Below are 23,153 nucleotides of genomic sequence, written 5' to 3'. Positions count from 1 at the left end.
TTCTCAAGTGCATCTCGAAGGGCTGGATCATCGCCATGGACTTTCAGTAATATATTCATTAATTGGAGAAAATAGGGTCAACCGTGTCAAAGGTAATGTTTTTGCACGTTTGACAAGAGAAATATCGTGTTGGTGTTGTTACTCCTGTGAAAATAAATGGATAATTTTATTACCAGGCAAAATCATAACTGTAGGCCCACGTATTGTTAATTAGTATGTTAATTTCACGTTGATAGTCTTCAAATCATATGACTATCTGTCTAGAGGCCAAGAGGGACTAATAATAAAGTGCACGAATAATGTGCAAGAAAGCATGTGCTTAATGTGATAAAATTGCATCAGAGAGAAGCAAACCCTAATAAGAAAAGAAATTAATATTAATATTGGAAATGTACATTTCGCATTGTTATGGTCTTCTATTATATAGATGTAAATATATCAGATATGCTCTGATTTTTCCACTATTGCCTTTGGCAAATATATGGTCACATTACTTTCGATGTATAGCATATCGACTCGGTTATTCCATTAAAAAAACACCGAGTCAATATTGTGAACTGCATTACCCAAACGCTGAGTTCTTCAGAGTGGCGTCCTGTGGCCACGCTTTTCTTGTAATAAACATAGTAAATAGAATCACTGAATATTTTATTCTATTGTCGTTTCTAATCCTATTAAAAAATATTTTTCCTTGGTTTACGTTGCTTATACATGTATACTGTATATGATGAAATAAGTGTATCATGGTCAAACAATCATAATGTTATAACACGGTAATATGTGTAATTGATGTATATGAGCGATGTGCTATGATCAGAATAGTATAGGCCTATCTTAGCATATTTTAATAATTTTTGTCAGTTTAACTTTTTTTAACTGAATCACTTTTTTCTGAATGAGGTAAATTGTGTCCTTATATAATTACATGTACATGTATGTAATTATTTTTCTAATATGATTCACTGAATCACTGAGAGCTACTTCTTACATTGACATGCAGTTAAACAATTAAAGAATAGTACTATGTTTTTAACAAGTTTTGTAAAATTTTGTATTTGTAACGGAGAAGGGTAAATAACTCGTTCATTTTAATATTGAGCTCAAAAACCAAGAGAACTCTCAGTACTTTGATAATAACCCAGTGTTTTTGATTGTTGCAGCACGACGCGATCAACAACTCTCTTGAAAATCAAGCACCAAAGCGGAATCCGAAGAATAAATCCGGATTTGCTCTGTTTGTTATTACAGATTTTAAAATATTTTCTCTTGATTTCGAAGAAAAAATGTCATATTTACCTTAAGCTTAGCTACAAATTATATTGACTTTTCTAGTGTATTCCCTCGAGATATGATTTTATTTTTGTATATTCTGCCGTAAAATTATTGCCGTCTCCGGTTACGATCTGTGCGTTAGAATGTAATTAAACGTTCAAATGACCGGCTACACCTCGCGAAGCCACCTGTAGATATTAGACACCGACAACTGGGTAGGGCCTAGTCTAGGTCTATTTTTTAAAACTTCATTTGTGTATACATATGTTGAAAAGAAGAATATGGCATCATATCCCAGAAATCCAGATGACAGCGAGACGACGCCCAGAGAAAATATTCCAGGTGTGCCGGACTACGGGTGGCGGGTGAAGCTTGATTATGAATGCAAGACGAAATGTACCCCGTTTACAAAACCTCGCTTGAGTCAAATTCCATCACTCATCGGACTTTCATTGAGGTAATTATATAGAGCGAAACATGCGCCTTAGTGACAAGCTCTGTAGCGTAACGTGACTGGGGATTCGCACTATAACACTTATCAATGTAAAAAAATGTATTTTCTTGTTGCTTGAAAATCAAAGTGAAATGATCCTGACATGGTCCCAACAAAATGTTGTTATTTTTAGGGTTCATCCAAAATCCAAGATGGCCGCAATCTTAGAAACAAATTTTGAACTTCTTCTCAAGTTCTACTAATGCACTTTAGCTGAAATTTGCATTAAATGATCCTGACATGGTCCAGACAAAGTGTTGCTATTTTTTGGGTCAATTTGAAATCCAAGATGGCCGCCAAAGCCGCCATTTTGAAAACACATTTTGAACTTCTCATGAACAACAGTTGTGATTTGGCTGAAACTTGCATGAAATATCCTGATATCATCTTGACAAAGTTTTGCTACATCTCTGGTTGATCGATCCCAAATTAAAGATGGCTACCATGACACCATATCTAATTAATTTCCTATATGACTTTTGCCAAGGAAGTCAGATGACTGTTAAGGCCCTTGGGCCTCTTGTTGTATATGCAAGAATATTACACGGGCAAAATCACTGGAGGTTGGGCGGATTATGTGATAGTGTTTATATGTTATTGTTTTATTCTGTATACAATGTATTTGAGAATTCCAGTGACCGTTAAGGCCCATGGGCCTAAGCTTTTGTGTCTGTAAAGGAATTATGCTTCTCTAAAACCAAGAAGCCTAGTGAGAGAAGTGATAATTAGCACCATTGCACCTGTACATGTTGGGATGAAAGCTAAGGCTTGTTAAAATGGATGACCAATTTTCTTTCTCAGCTCTACTAAATTTTGCGATTTACATTTCAAAACAAGTTTGCAAAGATTAACATTCACATATTTAAAAATTGACTGGAAATTCTTATTAGTATAAATGGTTTAGATCTTAGTTCACGGAGATAAACTTTTGTGAATATGTACATGGGATATGGAAATTTGCATAATTGAATTGTACATGAAAGAAAAATTGTTAACAGTTAATTCTCTGATTCTGCTTTCCATGACACCTCCATCTCACCTTGTGATTATATAAATTTGGCTAATTTTATCAGGTACATGAAGGTATGGGTGAAGACCCGCAGACAAGGGAGACGACTGTTCATCGATCATCTGGATCAAGTAGAACATAAGGCAATGTATGGTAAGACACTTGGTAAAATTATTATCTCACCTGAACTAATCTAACTTACCGTATTCGACCCAATAAACGCCCATGTCCCTATAAGCGCCCCTCCCCCTTTTTGAGGCCTCAATTTCAATTGCCCAGGCATAAATAAAGGCCAAAACTACATAAAACGGTTAAGATTTGCAATAATTTTGACTTATTAGCACCTTTTCATTTTTATCAATTTTTAAGCGCCTTGGGCGCTTATTGGGTCGAATACGGTATCACAACACAAATTAACTTTATATTAATAAATCAATGATCCATAATGACGATGTCAGATGGATGAATGAGTAAGTTCAATCATAATGCTTTGAAGCTGAACAAATTGTTTGTATCCTGTGCTGCCTTATATCATAGTATTGTTAGGTCATCTGACTCGAAGGGTTAGGATGACCTATTAATTGTCATTGTTCTGTTCATCGATCATCTGGATCAAGTAGAACACACTAAGGCAATGTATGGTAAGACACTTGGTAAAATTATTATCTCACCTGAACTAATCTAACTTACCGTATTCGACCAAATAAGCGTCTATGTCCCTATAAGCGCCCCTCCCCCTTTTTGAGGCCTCAATTTCAATTGCCCAGGCATAAATAAAGACCAAAACTACATAAAACGGTAAAGATTTGCAATAATTTTGACTTATTAGCACCTTTTCATTTTTATCAATTTTTTAAGCGCCCTGGGCGCTTATTGGGTCGAATACGGTATCACAACACAAATTAACTTTATATTAATAAATCAATGATCCATAATGACAATGTCAGATGGATGAATGAGTAAGTTCAATCATAATGCTTTGAAGCTGAACAAATTGTCTCTATCCTGTGCTGTCTTATATCATAGTATTGTTAGGTCATCTGACTCGAAGGGTTAGGATGACCTATTAATTGTCATGCACGGTCTGTTGTCGCTGTGTGCCATGCTGGCATGAAGGGCTACATAATTTGTTCAAATAAATGACCTTCAACTTAAAATCAAAAAGGTTAAAGTCTTTTAAACAACTTCTTGTCAATAACTGTAAGACCTAGAGACCTATTATTAAGTCTGTAGCATGCTAGTATGAAGGGTCATGCACTTCTTGTGAAGATTCGGTATGTAGCATGCTAGGATAGAGGGCTACCAAGTTTGTTCAAATAAATGACCTTGACCTTCATTCAAGATCACAGGTGTCGTATAAACTAAAATCTTTAAATGACTTCTCGTGAATAATTAAGAGGACCCCTGATATTGGGCATGTAGAATGCTGGGATGAAATAAGGGCTACTAAGTTTGTTCAAATGAATGACCTTGACTAATATTCAAGGTCACATGGATCAAATAGTCTAAAATCTTTAAATATTACGATTATGATGAAAACAATTAGAACAACAAAACTTTTATTTCAACATAGTAACTTGCATTGAATTACATTTTCATGAAATGAACATAGAAGTTCAATAAAATAAATTTTGCGTTTTCAAAATATTTTTGAATTAAAAAAAATTGCTCACTTGCTACAATTTAAATATTTCAAAACTCTTTAGAAATCAAATTTGAATTGCCCAAGATGTTTTGCAGTTTTTATCACTTTGAAAGACTCCAGTTTTTCTATTTCTGTCAAAAAATTATTACCCAAAGGAACTTGTGTCAATTTTTTATTACTTTTGATAGTGTCATCTGATCATTAACTTTCACACATTTTGTTTCCATTTCTTTGAGTTTGGTCTGTACATATATAGTCCTTCTTGTCTGCCATCTTGTTGCTGATGATGTTGTACACTTTTTAAAGCTAATCCAAACCAAAGACCCTACTAATCATAGACAAATATATATGTCGCGTAGATATCACCTAATATCATTTTAACCTATAAGAATATCACATTCAGACTTACTGCCAAGTTTCTGGAGCAATTTTAGTTCCTTGAGGGAAGGGGAATAGATTTTTGGAAAAGGTAACTCCATCACAAGGCACTGTATATGAGTGAATTGAAATATAGAGCTTTATACAGATATGTTATATACATGTATATATAAATTTTAGGTGTACCTGATGTCTATCCCGTCTTTATATATTACAGAGTTAGTTCCCTTGCGGGTAGGTATCAATTGTTACATCATTATTCTCATCATTTTCTCCAAAAAAACATGATGTCACAATCAATACCTACCTGCAAGGGCAGATAAGTCTGTAATATGCAAATATAGGATACATTTTACCAGCGAGTTTTAATTTTTCAGGCTGTCCATTGGGTGGAATTGGGTGTGGCACAATAGGGCGAGGATTCCGTGGAGAGTTCTGTCGCTTCCAAATGTTACCTGGGCTGTATGATCATCACACTATCCAGGCAAACCAAGTAAGTCGTACATGAGTAAATGATATTATGTATTCTTTCCTGATTCTCTCTCGGAAGAAGTTATTACCCTTGCCCCTGGAAGTTTTTAAGAAAATGGCAGACAAAATGTCCAGTTGTATATGCCAATTTATTTTATTCAAACATGCAAAGGTTACTGAAATTATTTGACCTAACTTAGAAATAATTTTATGTATTATTCAAAACATAAAGGTTTTTCTTTTCAAATATTGAATTAAGTAAGAATTTTAGGATTCCAATAGAATTTCCATTGGGTTTATTAAAAATTCCATAAAAAAATTACCACTTTAATTACACATGGAAATACCATGTGAAATTGTGACAAATTTACCACTAGAGTTCTACTGGAAATACCACTGAAATTTTCTGTAGGGTGTCAGTATGACATATAGCAGATTATTGTAGACAACTTGACCTTGACTGCATTACCTCCAGAACACTTTAAAGATGCTCCACTGCCGACAAATAGTATTTTTTTACTATCAAAAACAGGAGCAGACGACTTAGTATTTTTCTTCAGTAACAAAGATTACTTACTTTACACCATTACCACCATTGAAAAAATTGAGCTTCTAATTCTACGTCAAGTTAAAAATATGAAAAATCATTAATTGCATTCCGAAAAAATTCCGACGCACTATATCCTTTATGGAAAGAAGTACTGATTGCGCATGCACCAAAGGCAAAATGAAAATATATATATTATTTTTGTGTTAATTAGACATACATACACACGATTGAACACCAATTATTGTTCAAATAATGAATATCATTCATGCTCTGTCGACGGTGGAGCATCTTTAAGGAAATTAAGAAGCTAGGTACTTTTGAATCTGTATAAATGTTTAGTATTGATACCATGCACACATTGGTTCTTGTTAAAATCCAGGGGACATAGAGTAAACACCCAGCTGACAGTTGAGGCCTCAAGGCCTCTTGTACTGAATTATACTGACTTACTTTCATTCTACATCATTCTAAATTGCCAACAAATTGTATTGATTTCCTTATCGTCCATGATTCGGGTTTGATTAAAGGCTTTTTTCTTTCTAGTTTATCCTGTGTATCCGTAAGAATGGCAAGACAGTTTACCAAAAAGTCCTAACCGGAAAGAAGGGGAAGCACCTGAAGTCCTGGCAGTGGGGGTTCCCTGCCCAGAACGCCACCTATCACGGCCTTTATCCCCGAGCCTGGACAGTGTATGACATTCCAGAGTACAAACTACGTCTTGTCTGCCGGCAGATCTCCCCGGTGTTCCCTCATGATTACAAGGTAAATCAAAGACCTCTTGGAGTTCTTGGAGAAAAACCACTTCCCACTGACCAGTAGTCAGTACTTGGCAACTGCCCCACTTGGGACATCTTAACCACACGGTCACTGTACCTGGCAACTGCCAAACTTGGGACATCTTAACCACACGGTCACTGCGGGCCCTTTGAGGGAGTTAAGTGGGTAAATAACTCCTTGTAAGAGGTCTATTATGACTTCATAATGTGGTGTAGGAATGCTGAGCTATCAAGTTTGTAAAAATAAATCACCTTTTGTAATGATTGGAGGCTTCAATTTAAGTTACTTTCATCATTATTAGATTATGGGAAAATCATGGTACAATAGATATGTGTGTATTGGTTGCATTTGTTAAAAGTTTGTTTTTAAAAAAAAAATGTGAAAATTTGCTGTCAGCTGGTGGTAAAGTGAGCTCTGCTGCTCTGAACGGAAAAAAACCATGGAAAAATCTTAATTTCTTGGGCCTGTAGCATTCACTGTGATTACCTGCATCGCTAGTGAGCGAGTTGTGCCTTTTTATGAAAGTTTACACCATTAAAACTGTAAATGCATTATATGTTTGTAGGAAACCAGTTTCCCAATGGGAGTATTTGCCTGGTCAGTAGAGAACAACGGATCGGAGCCGGTCGATATTAGCATTGTATTGACCTTCAAAAACGGAACTGGGTCCAAAGATGATAATGGCGTAGAGGTCCAGAACGAGGAGTTTCAATGTGATACAGAGGGACGTCAGGTTTCCGGCGTTCTCATCCATCATTCTCTACGTGACATCAAGTGTACTTATGGAATAGCTGCTGCCAATAAGGTCAGTAAAGGTCAGATGTTTCATAAAGGTCAAGATCATAATTAACAGATAATACGGTAGTTTCACGGTATGGGAGACAACTCATGATTTTTTGATGCAAGAGTTTGAATTTATAGAGATGCCTCCAGATGTTCATGCAAGCATTAAATTTAAATGGCCATGACTCAATTTTAATGTTTAACAGAGTGTCTCCTTTGAAGCTATGAATAAACTGATATATTTGTTTTAAGAATAACAACCTCGTGAACTTAATAGTGCTATTTTATATTAAAGATATATTGTTAGCTCATCTGGTCCGAAGGACCGAGGTGAGCTTATGGGATACCGCATCGTCCGGCGTCCGTTGTCTCCATCAACAATTAACTTCTTCTCTATAACCACTGGTCGGATTTCAACAAAATTTGACTGGTAGCATCCTTATGGGCTACTTACTGAAAATTATACAAATGATGGGGCTGACCCCCCAGGGGCCTGAGGGGCGGGGGCCGAAAGGGGTCAATTTGGCTATTTCCATATAAACGACCTCTTCTCTGAAACCAAGCATGGGATAGCACCCATAATGCAATGGTAGCATCCTTATAGGGTGGGGATTCAAAATTGTACAAATGAAGGGGCTGACCCCCCGGGGGCCTGAGGGGCTGGGTCAAATGGGGTCAATTTGGCTATTTTCATATAAACGACTTCTTCTCTGAAACTAAGCATGAGATAGCACTCATAATGCAATGGTAGTATCGTTATAGGGTGGGGATTCAAAATTGTACAAATGATGGGGCTGACCCCCGGGGGGGCCTGAGGGGTGGGGTCGAAAGGGGTCAATTTGGCTATTTCCATATAAACGACTTCTTCTCTGAAACCAAGCATGGGATAGCACCCATAATGCAATGGTAGCATCCTTATAGGGTGGGGATTCAAAATTGTACAAATGATGGGGCTGACCCCCAGGGGGCCTGAGGGGCGGGGTCAAAAGGGGCCAATTTGGCTATTTCCATATAAACGACTTCTTCTCTGAAACCAAGCATGTGATAGCACCCATAATGCAATGGTTGCATCCTTATAGGGTGGGGATTCAAAATTGTGCAAATGATAGGGCTGACCCCCCCCCCCCCCCCCCCCCCGGGGGCCTGAGGGGCGGGATCAAAAATGGTCAATTTCCATATAAATGACTTTTTCTCTGCAACTTAACATGGGATTACGCTCATAATGCAATGGTTACATCCTTATATGGTTTGGATTCAAAATTTTGCAAATGATGGGGCTAACCCCCCGGGGCCTGAAGGGTGGGGTCAAAAGGGGTCAATTTAGCTATTTCCATATAAACTACTTCTTCTCTGCAACTAAGCATGGAAGAGCACTCATAATGCAATGGTAGCATCCATATAGTGTTGGGATTTGAAATTGTACAAATGATAGGGATGACCCCCGGGGCCTTAGACGGCAATAGATGTGGGGTCAAAAAGGTCAATTAGGCTACTATTTTCATATGATTTACTTTGTCTCTGAACCTATGTATTTGATAGCATATTTGTATGGTATCAAGAGCATCATTGCATGGTTGTGATTCAAAATTAAACTTTGGGCGTCAATTTTGCTTATTTTTCTAATTGTCAGAGTCTTGTGATAATAACTATAAAAAAACAGGTGAGCGATACAGGCCCTCTGGGCCTCTTGTTAAATATTCAAACCACACATCATCTGTCCCTCTGTGTTCCACATGTCCATCCTAATATGTCCGTTAACAATTCTTGTGACTGCTATTATCCACAGTAGTAGCTGATAATAGTAGACTTTGTCTCTACTACTGTAAGCCAACTTGATTGGAAATTCCATTGAAATTTTTAAATCCGCGAAAATAATCTTGGCAAACTTGTTTTGAAATGGAAATCGCGCAATTTAGTATCCACTAGAGAAAGATAGTTTGCAGTATACCTCAAACTATAACAATAGATGACATCATTTATACAGTCATGTTTTAATGTGATTTTACAGTGAATCTGTCTTCTGCAGCCATTCTTTGCTGGTCCCTTGAGTGGCAACTGTACTCATCTTTGACTGTATGTTGAATTAAGAATTATTGGATTTCTGCAGATTATTGTTAATCATTTCAGGACGATGTTCATGTGAGTCACAAGTTGCACTTTGACCCGAAAGGAAATGGCCGTATAGTTTGGGATGATTTGGCTGAAGATGGACAACTCGATTCTACTCCTGGTACATTATTTCCAAATATTTGCAAACTCTCATATTCATCCTCTTGGTTTTATTTTAGCTCACTTCCCAAAGCTGTTGCACGTTGATTGCATTAATATATATATATCTATAGTAGTTTAAACACGATTGGACCCTCATTAAGACTAGATCGCCCCCTACATTAACACTGGTAAATTTAAAGACTCTTGGACTTTTATCCAGCATAAGTCATAGTGAAATTCTGTATGAAATTCAGAATTGGAATCCGTTAATAGTGGTATGCAGACTTGATACTCTGGACTGGATGAATGAGATGTTTAAAAGAAGAGGAGAAAAACAGAGAAATGATTCTTCTTTTCTCTGACCAATACAGATCATGGAAGATCCTGTTGCATATAACAGAGTTGTCTCCCTTTTACGAAGGTAAAGATTGTCGCATTGTTTTCTCTGAAAAATATAACATGCGTGCAAACACAATCATACTTACAAGGGCAGATAACTCTTCCTAATGCAATGACGGAATGGTGCTGACGATATGTGTTTATTGTAGAGAGGCAGAGCAGGGGGAGGGACAGCTTTCCTCAGGCGGCCATTACACTTTTCTTCCTGGTCATAGTGAAGCTGGTTCGTGCCTTAGCTAACCTGATCCTCCCCCCAGCTGGTCCAGGTAAGAGTGTGCATAATTATAGTGTGGTTTTACAAAGTTTGATTTTGATGAGGTCAATATTATGGTTATATTGACCTGAGAAAAAAAACAATACATCCTCCGTTCATATTTTTTCTTTGGTCAATATAACCATGTTATGATTTCAATAGAATCAAAATGCTCTAATTGCTTTATTTTTCTGGATTTTTAGTACGAAAAAGGGTCAGTTTGGCTATTTTCATATAAACGACTTCTCAGAAACCAAACGGAATTCACTCATATTGAATTGGTAGCATCGTTATGAGGTGGGGATTCAAAATTTGAGTCTGAGGATCGGGGACAAAGGGGTTATTTCCTTATAAACGAAACTAAGCATGGGATAGCACTTGTATTGTAATAGTAGCATTCTTATGGAAAAGGAACTCAAAAATATATAACTGATTAGAATGACCCCTTGAGTGTTGGGCTAAAAGGACAATTTCCATATAAACATTTTTGCCTATTTCTATATATGACTTTTTCTCTGAAACTTTAAGAATGTGATATCACTCATTTTTTATTGGTTTGTTTGTTTGTTTGTTTGATTAATTATCATCCTATTACTGCGGGCACAATGCTTCTCTACCCAAAAGTACCGGTATAGTAACTGTTTACCTAACGAAAATAATGTGGTCGACTGTTCTGCTTCAGTGGTGAAGTGAGTCAGTTTAGTGAAATGATTGATCGAATACTAACAGCTGATTGGCTGATGGCAACTGTGTGGCTTCCCACTGTTGCTGTTTAGTATGCACACTTTGTCATTAGGTATGCACACTCCCTCATGATGGTCACATAGTGAGGCAATCTTGATTGGCTGAGAGGAAAGTTACATGATTGCCAGACATCTGTCAAGAGAGTGGGTGGTGCATACGTAATGAAAAAGTGTGCATACTAAACAGCTAGAGTGGGAAGCCACACAGATGCCATCAATCAGCTGCACCAGTGAAGTAGATTAGTTACTATACCGGTACTTTCGGGTAGAGAAGCGTTGCGCCCGCAATAATAGCCAGGTCATGTAAGGACTGCTGCCTCCCATGTGTGCGGTGTGTATGAATTGCGTGGTGTGTTTTGTGTCTTCTTGTATAGTGGAACTCATACCCTTTTTATAGTTTTCTAATATAATTTATAACACAATAGGTACCATTCCTATGGGTAGGGGATTTAAAATTTTGCAAATAGTCAAAGGCAGAGCCAGAGAGGTCAATTTGGCTATTCAAATATAAACCAGTTCTTCTATGAAACTAAATATTGGATACTTCTGATTGGCATTGGTAGTACATGTGTATATGTTAACATTGGGATTCAAGATTGTGCAAACAGTTGGGCTGATCATCTAGGGTCTTGAGGAAATGGGCCCAAAAGAGGTCAACATGTATTAAAATAAGTATGCATAATATTTATATTTGGCTGGTAGCATGCCTGTGAGGTTGTCATTGATTCAAACTTGTACAGATTGTTGGTTCCAAACACCTGAGGTCAGAAGTGATCAGTTCTACAAAATTAATATTTAGTTACTAAATTTGTCTATGAAACTAAGCAAAGAATACAACTCATATGTGACTGGTAGCATCCCTATGCTATGTGATGGTTTTATCCGTGATCACATGGTACATGTTTTGACCAGTGACAAGTGACAAAATTCCAGATAAATAATAATGTGTCATATCAGCCATGTGAACAGAAAAGCAAAGTTGAATGATGAACATGAAGCTAAAAATGTAAGATGTGAATTGTGATGTGATTTCAGAAAAGCCTCAGAAGAAGGGACAGGAAACAGCCGCGGCCGTCTGCTCACAGACGACAGTGCCCCCTGGTGGTAAAAAGGAGATGGACTTCACACTTACATGGGATATGCCTGTTGTTCACTTTAAAAATAAAGAGAAACTCTATGGAAGGTACATCACTTTTTATGATCATGGTCATCATTTTCCTTCCGTTGTTCGTTGTACAACGTCCATCCTGTGTTGTGCGTCATGTGTATTCTTTCATTCAAACAACTTCTCAATAACCATAAAGTCCAGGGTACTGATATTTAATCTGTAGCATGCTGGGATGACGAGCTACCAAGTTTGTTCAAATGAATGATCTTGACATTCATTGAAGGCCAGAGTAGTCAAAAAGGCTAAAACCTTTAAACAACTTTTTGTGAATAACTCAGAGCCATTGATACCTGATATTTGGCCTGTATCATGTTGGGATCAAGGGCTAGCAATTTTGTTTAAATGAATGACCTTTACTTTCATTCAATGTCAAAGGGGTCAAATAGGCTAAAATCGTTTCACAATATCTTGTGAATAAATAAGAAGCCTAGAGATCAAATTTTGGGCTGTGTCATGCTGGGATGTAGGGCTTATGAGTTTGTTCATAAAATGACCTTGACCTTTATGCAAGGTCACAGTTTCTGTATACTGTATCACAGTTTCTGTATACTGTATACACCAGTTCTACTGTTAAGGCCCATTGTACTGTAATATGCTGGGATATAGGGCTGCCACATTTTCTTGACATGAATGACCTTGACTTTCATTCAATGTCACAGAGGTCAAATTCCAATTGTGTAAGATCATTAAACAACTTGTTAATAAGTGAGAGGCCTATTTGACAACAGTTCTAGCTTAATACAAATATGGGATTTTCATTAGTCAGTGAGAACTTTTTCAGTCTTTTTGGTATTTGGTATTTATCCATAAAGATTTGTTTTCCTCTAGTATGTACTTCAACTATGTTGTTTTGTGAAAATTGTCAGATGACCATCAATGTATACAGCCTTATTGATAGTGATATTCAAATGTTAATGGTTACTCTTTTGGATTGAGACAGTTCACATACATCTGTGGAGTAAATAATGATTCAGTTACTTTTGATAATATAGATGTAAGTTTCTTTTTTTTTCCAGACGTTATGGTCGCTGGTTTGGGTACAAAAATGATGCTTGTCCCCGGATGTGTAGCTATGCTTTAAAACACTACCCTGCATGGGAACAGAAGATAGAGGCTTGGCAACATCCAATACTGCAAAACAGGTATACACAACATAAAAATACAAAATGTGTATGTAAAATTCAATTAAAGATATTACATTGCTGAAAACACTGCTGAAAAATGGTATAATTTCTCTATCAAAAACAGGAGCAGACAAATCAGTATTTTTCTTCAGTTACAAAAATTACCTATTTCACACCATTACTACCATTGAAAAGTTTTGGCTTCTTATTTTACTTCAAGATAAAAGTATTAAAATAACTAAATGCATCCTGAAAGTTTAAATGATGAGTATTGTTAATGCTCTGTCAGCAGTGGAGCATCTTTAATGTCAATATATATTTGACAAAAAATAAAATCCATAGAAAGAACATTTTTACCAAGTCATGCATCCTTAAAGTGAACACTTACATTTAGTGTTTGTTTAATTGGTTAATTCCCATTATAAAAGTAAACTAAAGTTTAATGGAAAGGGAGATTATTTGTCATTTAACAATCAAATTTACAGTAATTTCTTGGCTCCAAAAATTTTTATTTGGCAAAAGAATTATTTTTTTTTTACGAAAATTTTGGCAACAATATTTCAACAGGTAGGGATGAATTCTACTATCGTTTTAAATTTGTGTCAAATTCCTCAAGCTTTTAAATCAATGTCTTGATTTTTATTTAGGATTTAATGTTGTAGCCTTTGCTTCCAGTACCCCAGTACTTTGATTATTTATGACTTATTTGTATTTCAGTACTTTCAGTACTTTGATTATTCATGACTTATTGTTTCCTAGCAATCTGCCAGCATGGTACAAGTCGGCATTGTTCAATGAGCTGTATTATGTCAGTGATGGAGGAACAATCTGGGCTGACGAGCTGGAGTCAAAGAATGGAGACCTTTCCATTAAATCTATACCTGATGAATCCCCCATCATACAAGAGTACAGCAAATTTGCCTACTTAGAGGGTAAGGACTTAGTGCCTACTTAGATGATGTGGTCGACATGAGATGAACAAAAGTTATGATTTTATTCTTCACTAAAGATCTTTCTGATCAAGTATTATGACATAAAAGCTGAATTAAGTAAATCAGATTTGTGGATTGTAGTTGCACTTTTGTCTGTTTTCAACAAGTTTGTTATTGTCCATTACCAGTATTACATATTTTGCAGTGATATGTAACATTTTACTGTGAGCATAAAAGTGATTACTTTAATGCAGTGACAATATCAAATTTGATATTTGACCAATCGGAATACAGCACTGAGAGTGAAAATTATCATTTTGATTCTTACCTCATTAGTCTGTGTGCAAAAATTACGTCATATTATTTTTGTGTAGAAATATGACGTTATGCTCACAAATATACGACGTAACAGTCGCAACGGCAAATAACTCGTAAAATACAATCATGGCAAACTAACCTGTGGCGGAACTAATAGTGATGGTCTTCTGTAAAAGGAAGCGAGGAAAAAAATGTACAATAGAATAATCTTTATTTCTGAATGAATACCAGTGATATTTTATCGAGTGAGGTGGAAACTTTGATATTTTTCATGCGTGCGAAAAATTGGAAAATTTACAACATTTGTTTTAGGTCATGAGTACAGGATGTACAACACGTATGACGTTCACCACTATGCATCGTTTTCTCTCATCATGCTTTGGCCGAAAATACAGCTCTCTCTCCAGTACGATATTGGTAAGTCATATTTTAATGTTGATAAATCATACTGTAATGATGTATGTAAGTTGTACAACTACCACGATGTGATAAAAACATCCTACTACAATGTCATAAAGGAGCTGTGGTGTCCTAGTGGTTCAGGTATCCCAACTTGTTACCACTTTAATTGGCGAATTCAGAGCTCATTGGTATGTGGTAACCAAAGGCTAGTAGTGTGAAACAATACATATTTGACTTAATTTTATAATTTTTATACCCCCACAACAAGGTTACACAGAACCCTGACATAAAAAGGAGTTGAGCAACTATATAGGGTTCTACAATGTTCCCTATTAATGGAGTTATTAACAAATTTGTGCAGCAGGGGGTATTACTCGGCCACTCTGGCGACAGTTCTATTTGCTCAATATAAAAAGCTTCTTTTGTGAATGTCATACCTTTCTTGAGTTAAAGAAAAACAATCAAAATATTTTGTTAACATTGAGACCTTGTCAAAAGTTTCGAAATCTTTATTGTCCATCTTGACCTTGACTATATCAGTTATATAGTATGATTTCTGTACAATATATTTTGTTTTTGCAGCTAAAGCTGTCATAGCTGAAGACACCACACCTATCCACTTCTGTATGGAAGGAGCTCGAGGGATCAAAAAAAAGGGCAAATCTGTACCCCATGATATTGGAGATCCAGGTTAGTGATGCAATCACTGTAACATACATGATATTTGCTGACAGGCAGCCATCTTGGATTTTGAAAGTTGAAGTTTGTTTTCGCTATTTCTCAGAATAGGGAGATTCACATAACAAGCCAGGTATGGGAGTCATACAGGCCTTCTGAGCCTCTTATTAATTTTGTATTATTTATAATTACAGAGGATGAGCCTTGGGATTGTCTGAATGCTTACATCATACATCCTACCTGTGAGTGGAAGGACCTCAATCTCAAGTTCGTCCTCCAGACGTACCGCGACTTCAGTGTAACAAAGGACAAAGACTATCTCGAAGCCATGTATCCTGTCGCAAAGGTATTGGAGGCTCAATGTTGTTATGTTCTGATCATAAAGGGATTCCTATTCAGTAATCGTGTACAACGTTTATTTGTCATGCCATCCACCCGAAAGGGGGAAATTATGCTGCAATTTTCTTTTAAAATTCAATTCCATCTCAACTTAAGTCGAGTTAATTACACCCAAATTTAGTGTAAAACATTAGGGGAGCTATGACAGTCATATTTTTAGCTCACCTTTCGATGAGAGTGTGGCTTATGGAATCACTCTGGTGTTTGTGTTGGCGTCTGCATCGGAGTTGGAAATGACGAGGTTAAAGTTTTGATGCAAGTGTTGGGTATGGGTATGAACAATCCATTTAAGAAAGAAAATGCTTGATTTTGAGAATATCAAGAGGCCCAATGGGCTGAAATGACCCCTATAAGGTTTTGGTGCAAGTGTTGAAATACTGTTATCTGTAACATCTGACATTGTATTTCTACAATTACTTTAGGTTGTGATGGAGATCGCCCAAAAATGGGATACAGATGGTGATGGCTTGATAGAAAACAGTGGCTTTGCTGATCAAACCTTTGATGCCTGGTCAATGACTGGAGCCAGGTTAGTTTACTTACATTTACATATACTAATATACATTTACATATGCTGATATACATTTACATATGCTAATATACATTTACATATGCTAGTATACATTTACATATGCTAAATTTCATATACATATGCTAAAATATATTTACATATGCTAACATATATTTACATATGCTAACATATATTTACATATGTTCACTTACATTTACATCTGCTAACATACATTTACATATGCTATTATACATTTACATACGCTAGTATACATTTACATATGCTATTATACATTTACATACGCTAGTATACATTTACATATACTAACATACATTTACATACGCTAGCATACATTTACATATTACATTTACATGGGCTAACATACATTTACATACCTGCTATGTTCACATACATTTACATTTGCTAACATACATTTACATACGCCAACATACATTTACATTCGCTAACATTTACATGCACTTATAACATACATTTATATACACCAACATACATTTACATCCAACAGGCAGCTGGCCTAGATTTTGATAGTTGAATATTTAAAAGTAGAGGAAAAATCCCTCTCTCCATTGTCAGACCTAGATCATCCTTTGGTGGGTGTAAAGATCCCTCTGGTTTGAAAATGCATTTTGAATTAAAAGTAATATTTTGATGTTTAATGCAGTGCCTACTGTGGAGGAATGTGGTTGGCTGCTCTCAAGATGATGGCAGAGATGGCCAGAGTCCTTGGAAATGATGATGACATGAAAAAATACCAAGAAATCCTCAACAAAGGCAAAGCTTCATTTGAAGCCAAGGTCTGGAACGGTAGGTTAAGGAATGAAAGATTATGATTGACTAGATGTGACCGGGAAATGATTATGATTGACTAGATGTGACCGGGAAATGATTATGATTGACTAGATGTGACCGGGAAATGATTATGATTGACTAGATGTGACCGGGAAATGATTATGATTGACTAGATGTGACGGGAAATGATTATGATTGACTAGATGTGACCGGGAAATGATTATGATTGACTAGATGTGACCGGGAAATGACTATGATTGACTGGGATCCCAGGAAAATATCTCTGCGTGATTCTGAGGTGTGTTACAACAGAAATTAACAAATGAATTCTTGTCACCTCAAGCCTTGACCTTCAAATGTTATTGAATTTTGGGGTTCACTATTATATCTTTGTCCTTACACAAACAAAGTATTATTTGAATTCCATAAAAGTTTTTTATGCCTATTATGATATTACCCCTATTGTTTTGTAACTTATTTATTGATAAATGACTTTATAGAACTTTCATCATGCACTCACAAAAAACATGCATCAAGGTTACTGGTCATTTCTATTATAAAAACACATAACTGTGAATGCAATCTATGAATTTCTTTTCTTTTAGGCTTATAAAATGACTTCGGTAACATTATGAAACTTAAACAAAATGCTACTTTCCTAAAATTCAAAAATAAATGCACAAAACTTTTGACTGCTAAATCTGTTGGCCTCCATATCAACACAAAGGAGTTTCAAGGAGAAAAAAAAAGTTCTAAAAAGGGGAGTAACTCTTCTGTGACCATTAACTGTTGTATTCGACAGTACTATAATTACTTCTTTTGTATTTTGCCATATATCATTATAATGATGTTTTCTGTCATTTTTTAAAATTTGCTTGTTTTCTTTGCTAGGTCGTTATTATAATTACGATAGTAACCCGAGTGGTGGTCACCATGACAGTATAATGGCTGACCAGCTGGCAGGTCATTGGTTCCTCAAGGCCTCGGGCCTGGCTGATGGAACGGTAGGTATAGATTACACATGGTCAGATGTTGAACCCCTTTGCTTCTAAGGTCATCTGACCCAAAGAGTGAGACTAATAAGTGTGGCTGTTACAGTGGCTGATCACGTCATTACAGGCATCAGCAGTGACATTTTCAACATTTGTATGAACTGGAACTTGGTCAAGTTACCATGTGCTCTAGCCTTTACCCTGACAATAATTATCACACTAACTGTTGTTAAGTTTGAATTGATCAATAAAAAATGCAAATAGATTATCCCATAATACTGAATGTATTACCTGAAGAAGCTTTATACAAACCAACCACAATCTGAAGCTGTTGTGATTGTCGTCACCTTTTGATTTTTCAAATTTTGTAATAATATAAAGTTAATTACACAGACTATATTTGTTTCCAGATATTCCCAGATGACCATGTTAAGAGTGCTCTAGAGACTGTGTACAAGTTCAATGTAAAAGGCTTTGGCCAAGGAAACATGGGGGCGATAAATGGAACTCGGCCCGACGGTGGACAAGACCTGACGAGTTGTCAGTCAGAGGAATTCTGGGTAGGAGTCACCTACAGTCTCGGAGCCAGTATGATACAGCAGGTACTTCTAATATTCTGATTTTTACGATATGTATTTCAAGCTGAGCTTACCAGGACCAAGACCAAATTTAGGTCTCCAGGACCAAGACCAAAACCAAATTTATAGGTCTCCAGCAAAAAACCAGAATTCGGTTTCTAGCACGAAGATAAAATATTAAGTTACAAGTGCCAAGAACAAATTAAAAAAAAAAAAGGTACAGTCAGTGAAGAATTTTTCTGCCTGGTAGATAGTTGGAACTATGTTGTATTTGAGATAATGTGTAAGAACATTTGGTTTTCATGAAGGGAATTTCAAGTTTTGTTGCTAAGGTTCTGATTTTGATTGATCAATTTAAATTTCAGAGCAGCTTCACAAATAACAATAACAGTGCACCTGGTTGTGTGCTATGCACTTTCAAACTTGAAATGCTGGTTTTAAAAGATTTCAAACTGATTCATAAACAAAAAAAGTATGTGGACTTGACATTCACATCAGTATAGATATACATGAGTATTGCTATTTTTCAGGGAATGATTGACGAGGGTTTCCAGACAGCTTGGGGAGCCTACCATGTGTGCTGGGAGTGGTACGGCCTAGCCTTCCAGACTCCGGAGGCCTATATGATGGACAAACATTACCGGTCACTAGGCTACATGAGGCCACTGGCCATCTGGTCAATGCAGTGGGCACTAGAGAAATTCCAACCTCAACTTCTAACTTCGAGTTGATGAGGACAGACTGGTTATTGGTTGTAAGACAAATTAAAGTTGTGTGTGGTCCATTTATTATATAGAGTGTACATGGTACACAACATTATGTTACTTACGACGCTGTGTGGTTAACATACTGTAAATGTACTTATTTTAGTGGGTAGTTATTTTCCCCGCAACAAAGTGAAGTGGGGGGATGGGGGAGGTATACTGGAATCGGGTTGTCCATCTGTCTGTTGACTTAACTTTGTCTGGCAGCGAACTCCTCCTAAACTATTAGACTGATTTTGATTAAATTTTGTACACAGATCTCTGACATAAAGTTGAGTTGAATAAACTAAAAAGGTTTATGCAATATCCTCTTATAATGGAGTTATTACCAAATTTGTGCATCGGGGGGGTATTAGTCGTCCACTATGGCGACAGTCTTGTTTTATTTTAATGCTTTTCACACTGTGTTTGTAGCTATTGTACAACGCTTAAGTTTTAAAAGTGTATTTCCAGTGTTGAATCACCGAATAATTGCACTAATTACAATATGCGCTATTAAGTAATGCTTTGCTTTTTTTTTTTTTATAAATTTGGGCTAAACTTTGACGGCACTAAAATAAGTATGTTTACAGGACTTCAGAAATATATTGTAACTGTTTTATATTTTTGGGATAGTACTTAGTATGTGTTTGAGATTCCACCCTTTCAGGTGTAATATACTGTATAACATAAAATGTTTGTGGGTACTATCTTTCTTCGTTTCAAACTTTCAATTTATTTCCTGGCCGGAAATAAATATTCAAGGTTAGCTGATGTCATAGTGCTATCAATAATGTGTTAAACAAACCACTGCCTGTAAACTTTAAGGCCCAGAGTACTCATTTTAGGCCTGCAACAGACTGGCATGAAGGCCTACCAGGTTTGTTCAAATGAATGACCTTGACCTTATGATATATGATTTAAGATTTCCATTGCATTCAAACTCATGTTGATAATGAATATTTGACAATACAGATACAATAGGCCTTATTGAATGCACATTTAAGCTACTTGTGAAAGTTACTGTGTTCCAGTATGTGTACCTGTACATTCACCCATGTATAAATTATTTCCTGGTTTATAAGGTGACAAAGAAGATGTGAATATTTCATGTTATATAGTATTAATGTTTATCACATAATTAGCCTGTCCAGCCATGTCATAAATATGGTAATATACATGTGTAATAACACTATAATTATGACATTTAATGTCGTTTTGACGTCATAATCTATATATGACGTCACATGATTATCCGAGAAGATGGAACCATTACATTTGAGCTGGATATTATACTGTTTTATATAGAGACAAATCAAGAAGTTTCACTTATATTTCTATAAATAAATATTATGTGATAAATAGAATCTTACACTTGTGACTATGTAATATGAAATTTATCAAACTTGTTAAATAATTTGATATGCCACTAACCTAGCTAATGGCTTGTGGCATATCAAATTATTGAACTTGTTTGATAAATTTCACATTACATAGCCACGAGTGTAAGAGTCTGTGTATCAAATTTTTACCAATTCATGTATACAGCCATGTCATAAATGTTGTAAGACTTTTTGCATAATATGTTCACCATTGTGATGTCACTGGTAATAATGACATCATAATCAAAATGTGATGTTGCACCATTCTAATAAATTCCATATTGCATAGCAATTGATATACAATCCTCTTTGTCGATATTCTTTTTTAATCGTCGATTATTCAGGGATTACTTTAAAATTATTCTTGTTATGTTTACCTCTGGGCAATATCCAACAGCAAAACTGGAGGCATTTTCAGTAAAATAAAACTGACCAATTATAGGCCTACAGAGACTCCAACTTCAAAAGCCATACATTGAATCGTTATTTTATTCTTCAGATGTACACACCATGTGGTAATGACCCCAGAACTAGGTACCCCCTGAAGCGAGAGTTAGAAAATCAGGATTTGAATAGAGCTAAGATCATAGCTATTATCTGCATTTTGAGATTTTTTGGATACTGACATTTGGTACACGGGATTCCGAATATATCAGCCACACATTGATATATAAATGGTTTTCGAGAAGTGTCACAAAAAAACATATTAGATGTAAACATGCCACCACACCAAGGGAGGTACCGACGTAAATCGCCTGTAGTTCATTACCAAACGGTGATACATCAAAAGACCAAACTACTGTTATCTGTTTCATCTATTGTCAACACAGAGCCTTCAGTTTTACTTTCACATAGTTTAGGGGTGGATATCATGACAGTGACCACTGGAATATCGAGAATGTACCTTTGAGCTCACCTGTCGGCATCAGTTGGAAATCCAGGTTAAGGTTTTGGTGCAAGTGTTGAAAAATTTTACTCCAAAACCACTGACATTGATTGCTGCATTAATTTAGAATTATAATTGTTGAGATGGGTATGGACATTTTAATGTAGAGACAAACAAGGTGAGCAATACAGGCCATCTGCACCTCTTGTATTAACTCTTCCATAAATGAGGCAATTGCTACTCCTCTTGAACACTAGCATGACTTCCAACCAAATATGGTGTGAAACATAATTGGCAGAGGAGGATCATATTTTATATACATGTATAGTGTAACTGGTCTGACCCACTACACAGGCATAATGTCGTCAGGTAAATTAGACCTGAATTTACCTGATCAAAAAGTCATTTCAGATCAAATTGACCTGAAGATGTACTGCCTGTGTAGAATGGAGGGGCTGCACTCTGAAAATGATTTTTTTTTTAATTTTTTTTTTTTTTTTTTTAATTTTTTTTTACATAGAAAACATAAAAGGGACACCAATACACAAACACTTCCATATGCTCTCACTTGCACCACTCAGACATCAATGTGTGTTAAGTAGTCCCTGCATAATGTACATATATGGAACATACGTAGCTTGGAATTACCCTGCATAACATATGCATAGCATGACACAACATGCAAGCATGCATACATACATACACACATACGTGCATGCATACAAGCACACATGCATACATACAGACTATAGCACCATATATATAACACAACATATACATGTACATAATAGTATCATGACAGTGGCATTACTTACTGAAATTTTGTTTTCGAATCCTCAAGTTTGGATGGATTCCAACAAAATATGATGTGAAACTTTAAAATTATTAAAGTTGGATAATATCAGACTTATTCAATTAGACTTACAATGCTGTAACATATTGCACAATGCATGCATTCTTCATGGTCCAGTAAAAGCAATCACTAATTTAAAACATTTAAATATTGACAGCACACTTTAGACAAAATATCTCCTGGTGTCTCTGTAAAGTACAGCCTCTAATTGGGGTAGATTTAAGATTACCTCCCTTTAAATGTCCACGAATCTGTTCAAGTATAATTACAGTAGCTATTAAGTATACGGTTGATTGAATTTGATTCAAAATCAAGCCAATGACTTTCTCCAACTAATGAAAACTGATCTCATGACTTTGAAAGGATGTTATTTTTAATTAAATTATTAAAATA

The 23,153-nt window shown here is 36.0% G+C and overlaps 1 protein-coding gene across 2 annotated transcripts; it reads left to right on the top strand.

The window, feature by feature from the left end:
• The first annotated feature begins 1,417 nt into the window (after nucleotides 1-1,417).
• LOC138333849 (non-lysosomal glucosylceramidase-like) lies at nucleotides 1,418-21,324 on the top strand. 2 transcript variants are annotated; one of them, XM_069282478.1, is made up of 18 exons: nucleotides 1,418-1,729; nucleotides 2,839-2,927; nucleotides 5,175-5,290; nucleotides 6,362-6,580; nucleotides 7,161-7,400; nucleotides 9,506-9,608; nucleotides 10,138-10,254; nucleotides 12,020-12,167; nucleotides 13,169-13,294; nucleotides 14,036-14,208; nucleotides 14,839-14,943; nucleotides 15,511-15,618; nucleotides 15,801-15,952; nucleotides 16,428-16,534; nucleotides 17,199-17,341; nucleotides 18,218-18,330; nucleotides 18,729-18,920; nucleotides 19,427-21,324. In XM_069282478.1, exons 1-18 carry the CDS (start codon nucleotides 1,554-1,556, stop codon nucleotides 19,625-19,627), a joined length of 2,628 nt encoding a protein of 875 aa, XP_069138579.1. In that variant the 5' UTR covers nucleotides 1,418-1,553; the 3' UTR covers nucleotides 19,628-21,324. The 2 variants fall into 2 exon arrangements, with proteins under 2 accessions (XP_069138579.1, XP_069138580.1); XM_069282479.1 differs by lacking the exon at nucleotides 10,138-10,254.
• Nucleotides 21,325-23,153: the final 1,829 nt, after the last annotated feature.

The sequence above is a fragment of the Argopecten irradians genome, chromosome 10, assembly GCF_041381155.1.
Source record: "Argopecten irradians isolate NY chromosome 10, Ai_NY, whole genome shotgun sequence".
Taxonomy (NCBI): domain Eukaryota; kingdom Metazoa; phylum Mollusca; class Bivalvia; order Pectinida; family Pectinidae; genus Argopecten; species Argopecten irradians.
This window is presented reverse-complemented; position numbering and strand designations above follow the sequence as displayed.

Bases quoted from the DNA above. Each gene is read 5' to 3' on its own strand.
- LOC138333849 (XM_069282478.1), top strand. From the start codon at position 1,554: ATGGCATCATATCCCAGAAATCCAGATGACAGCGAGACGACGCCCAGA. The intron at 5,291-6,361 runs GTAAGTCGTACA...TTTTCTTTCTAG, and splicing joins ACACTATCCAGGCAAACCAA to TTTATCCTGTGTATCCGTAA. The intron at 6,581-7,160 runs GTAAATCAAAGA...ATATGTTTGTAG, and splicing joins TGTTCCCTCATGATTACAAG to GAAACCAGTTTCCCAATGGG.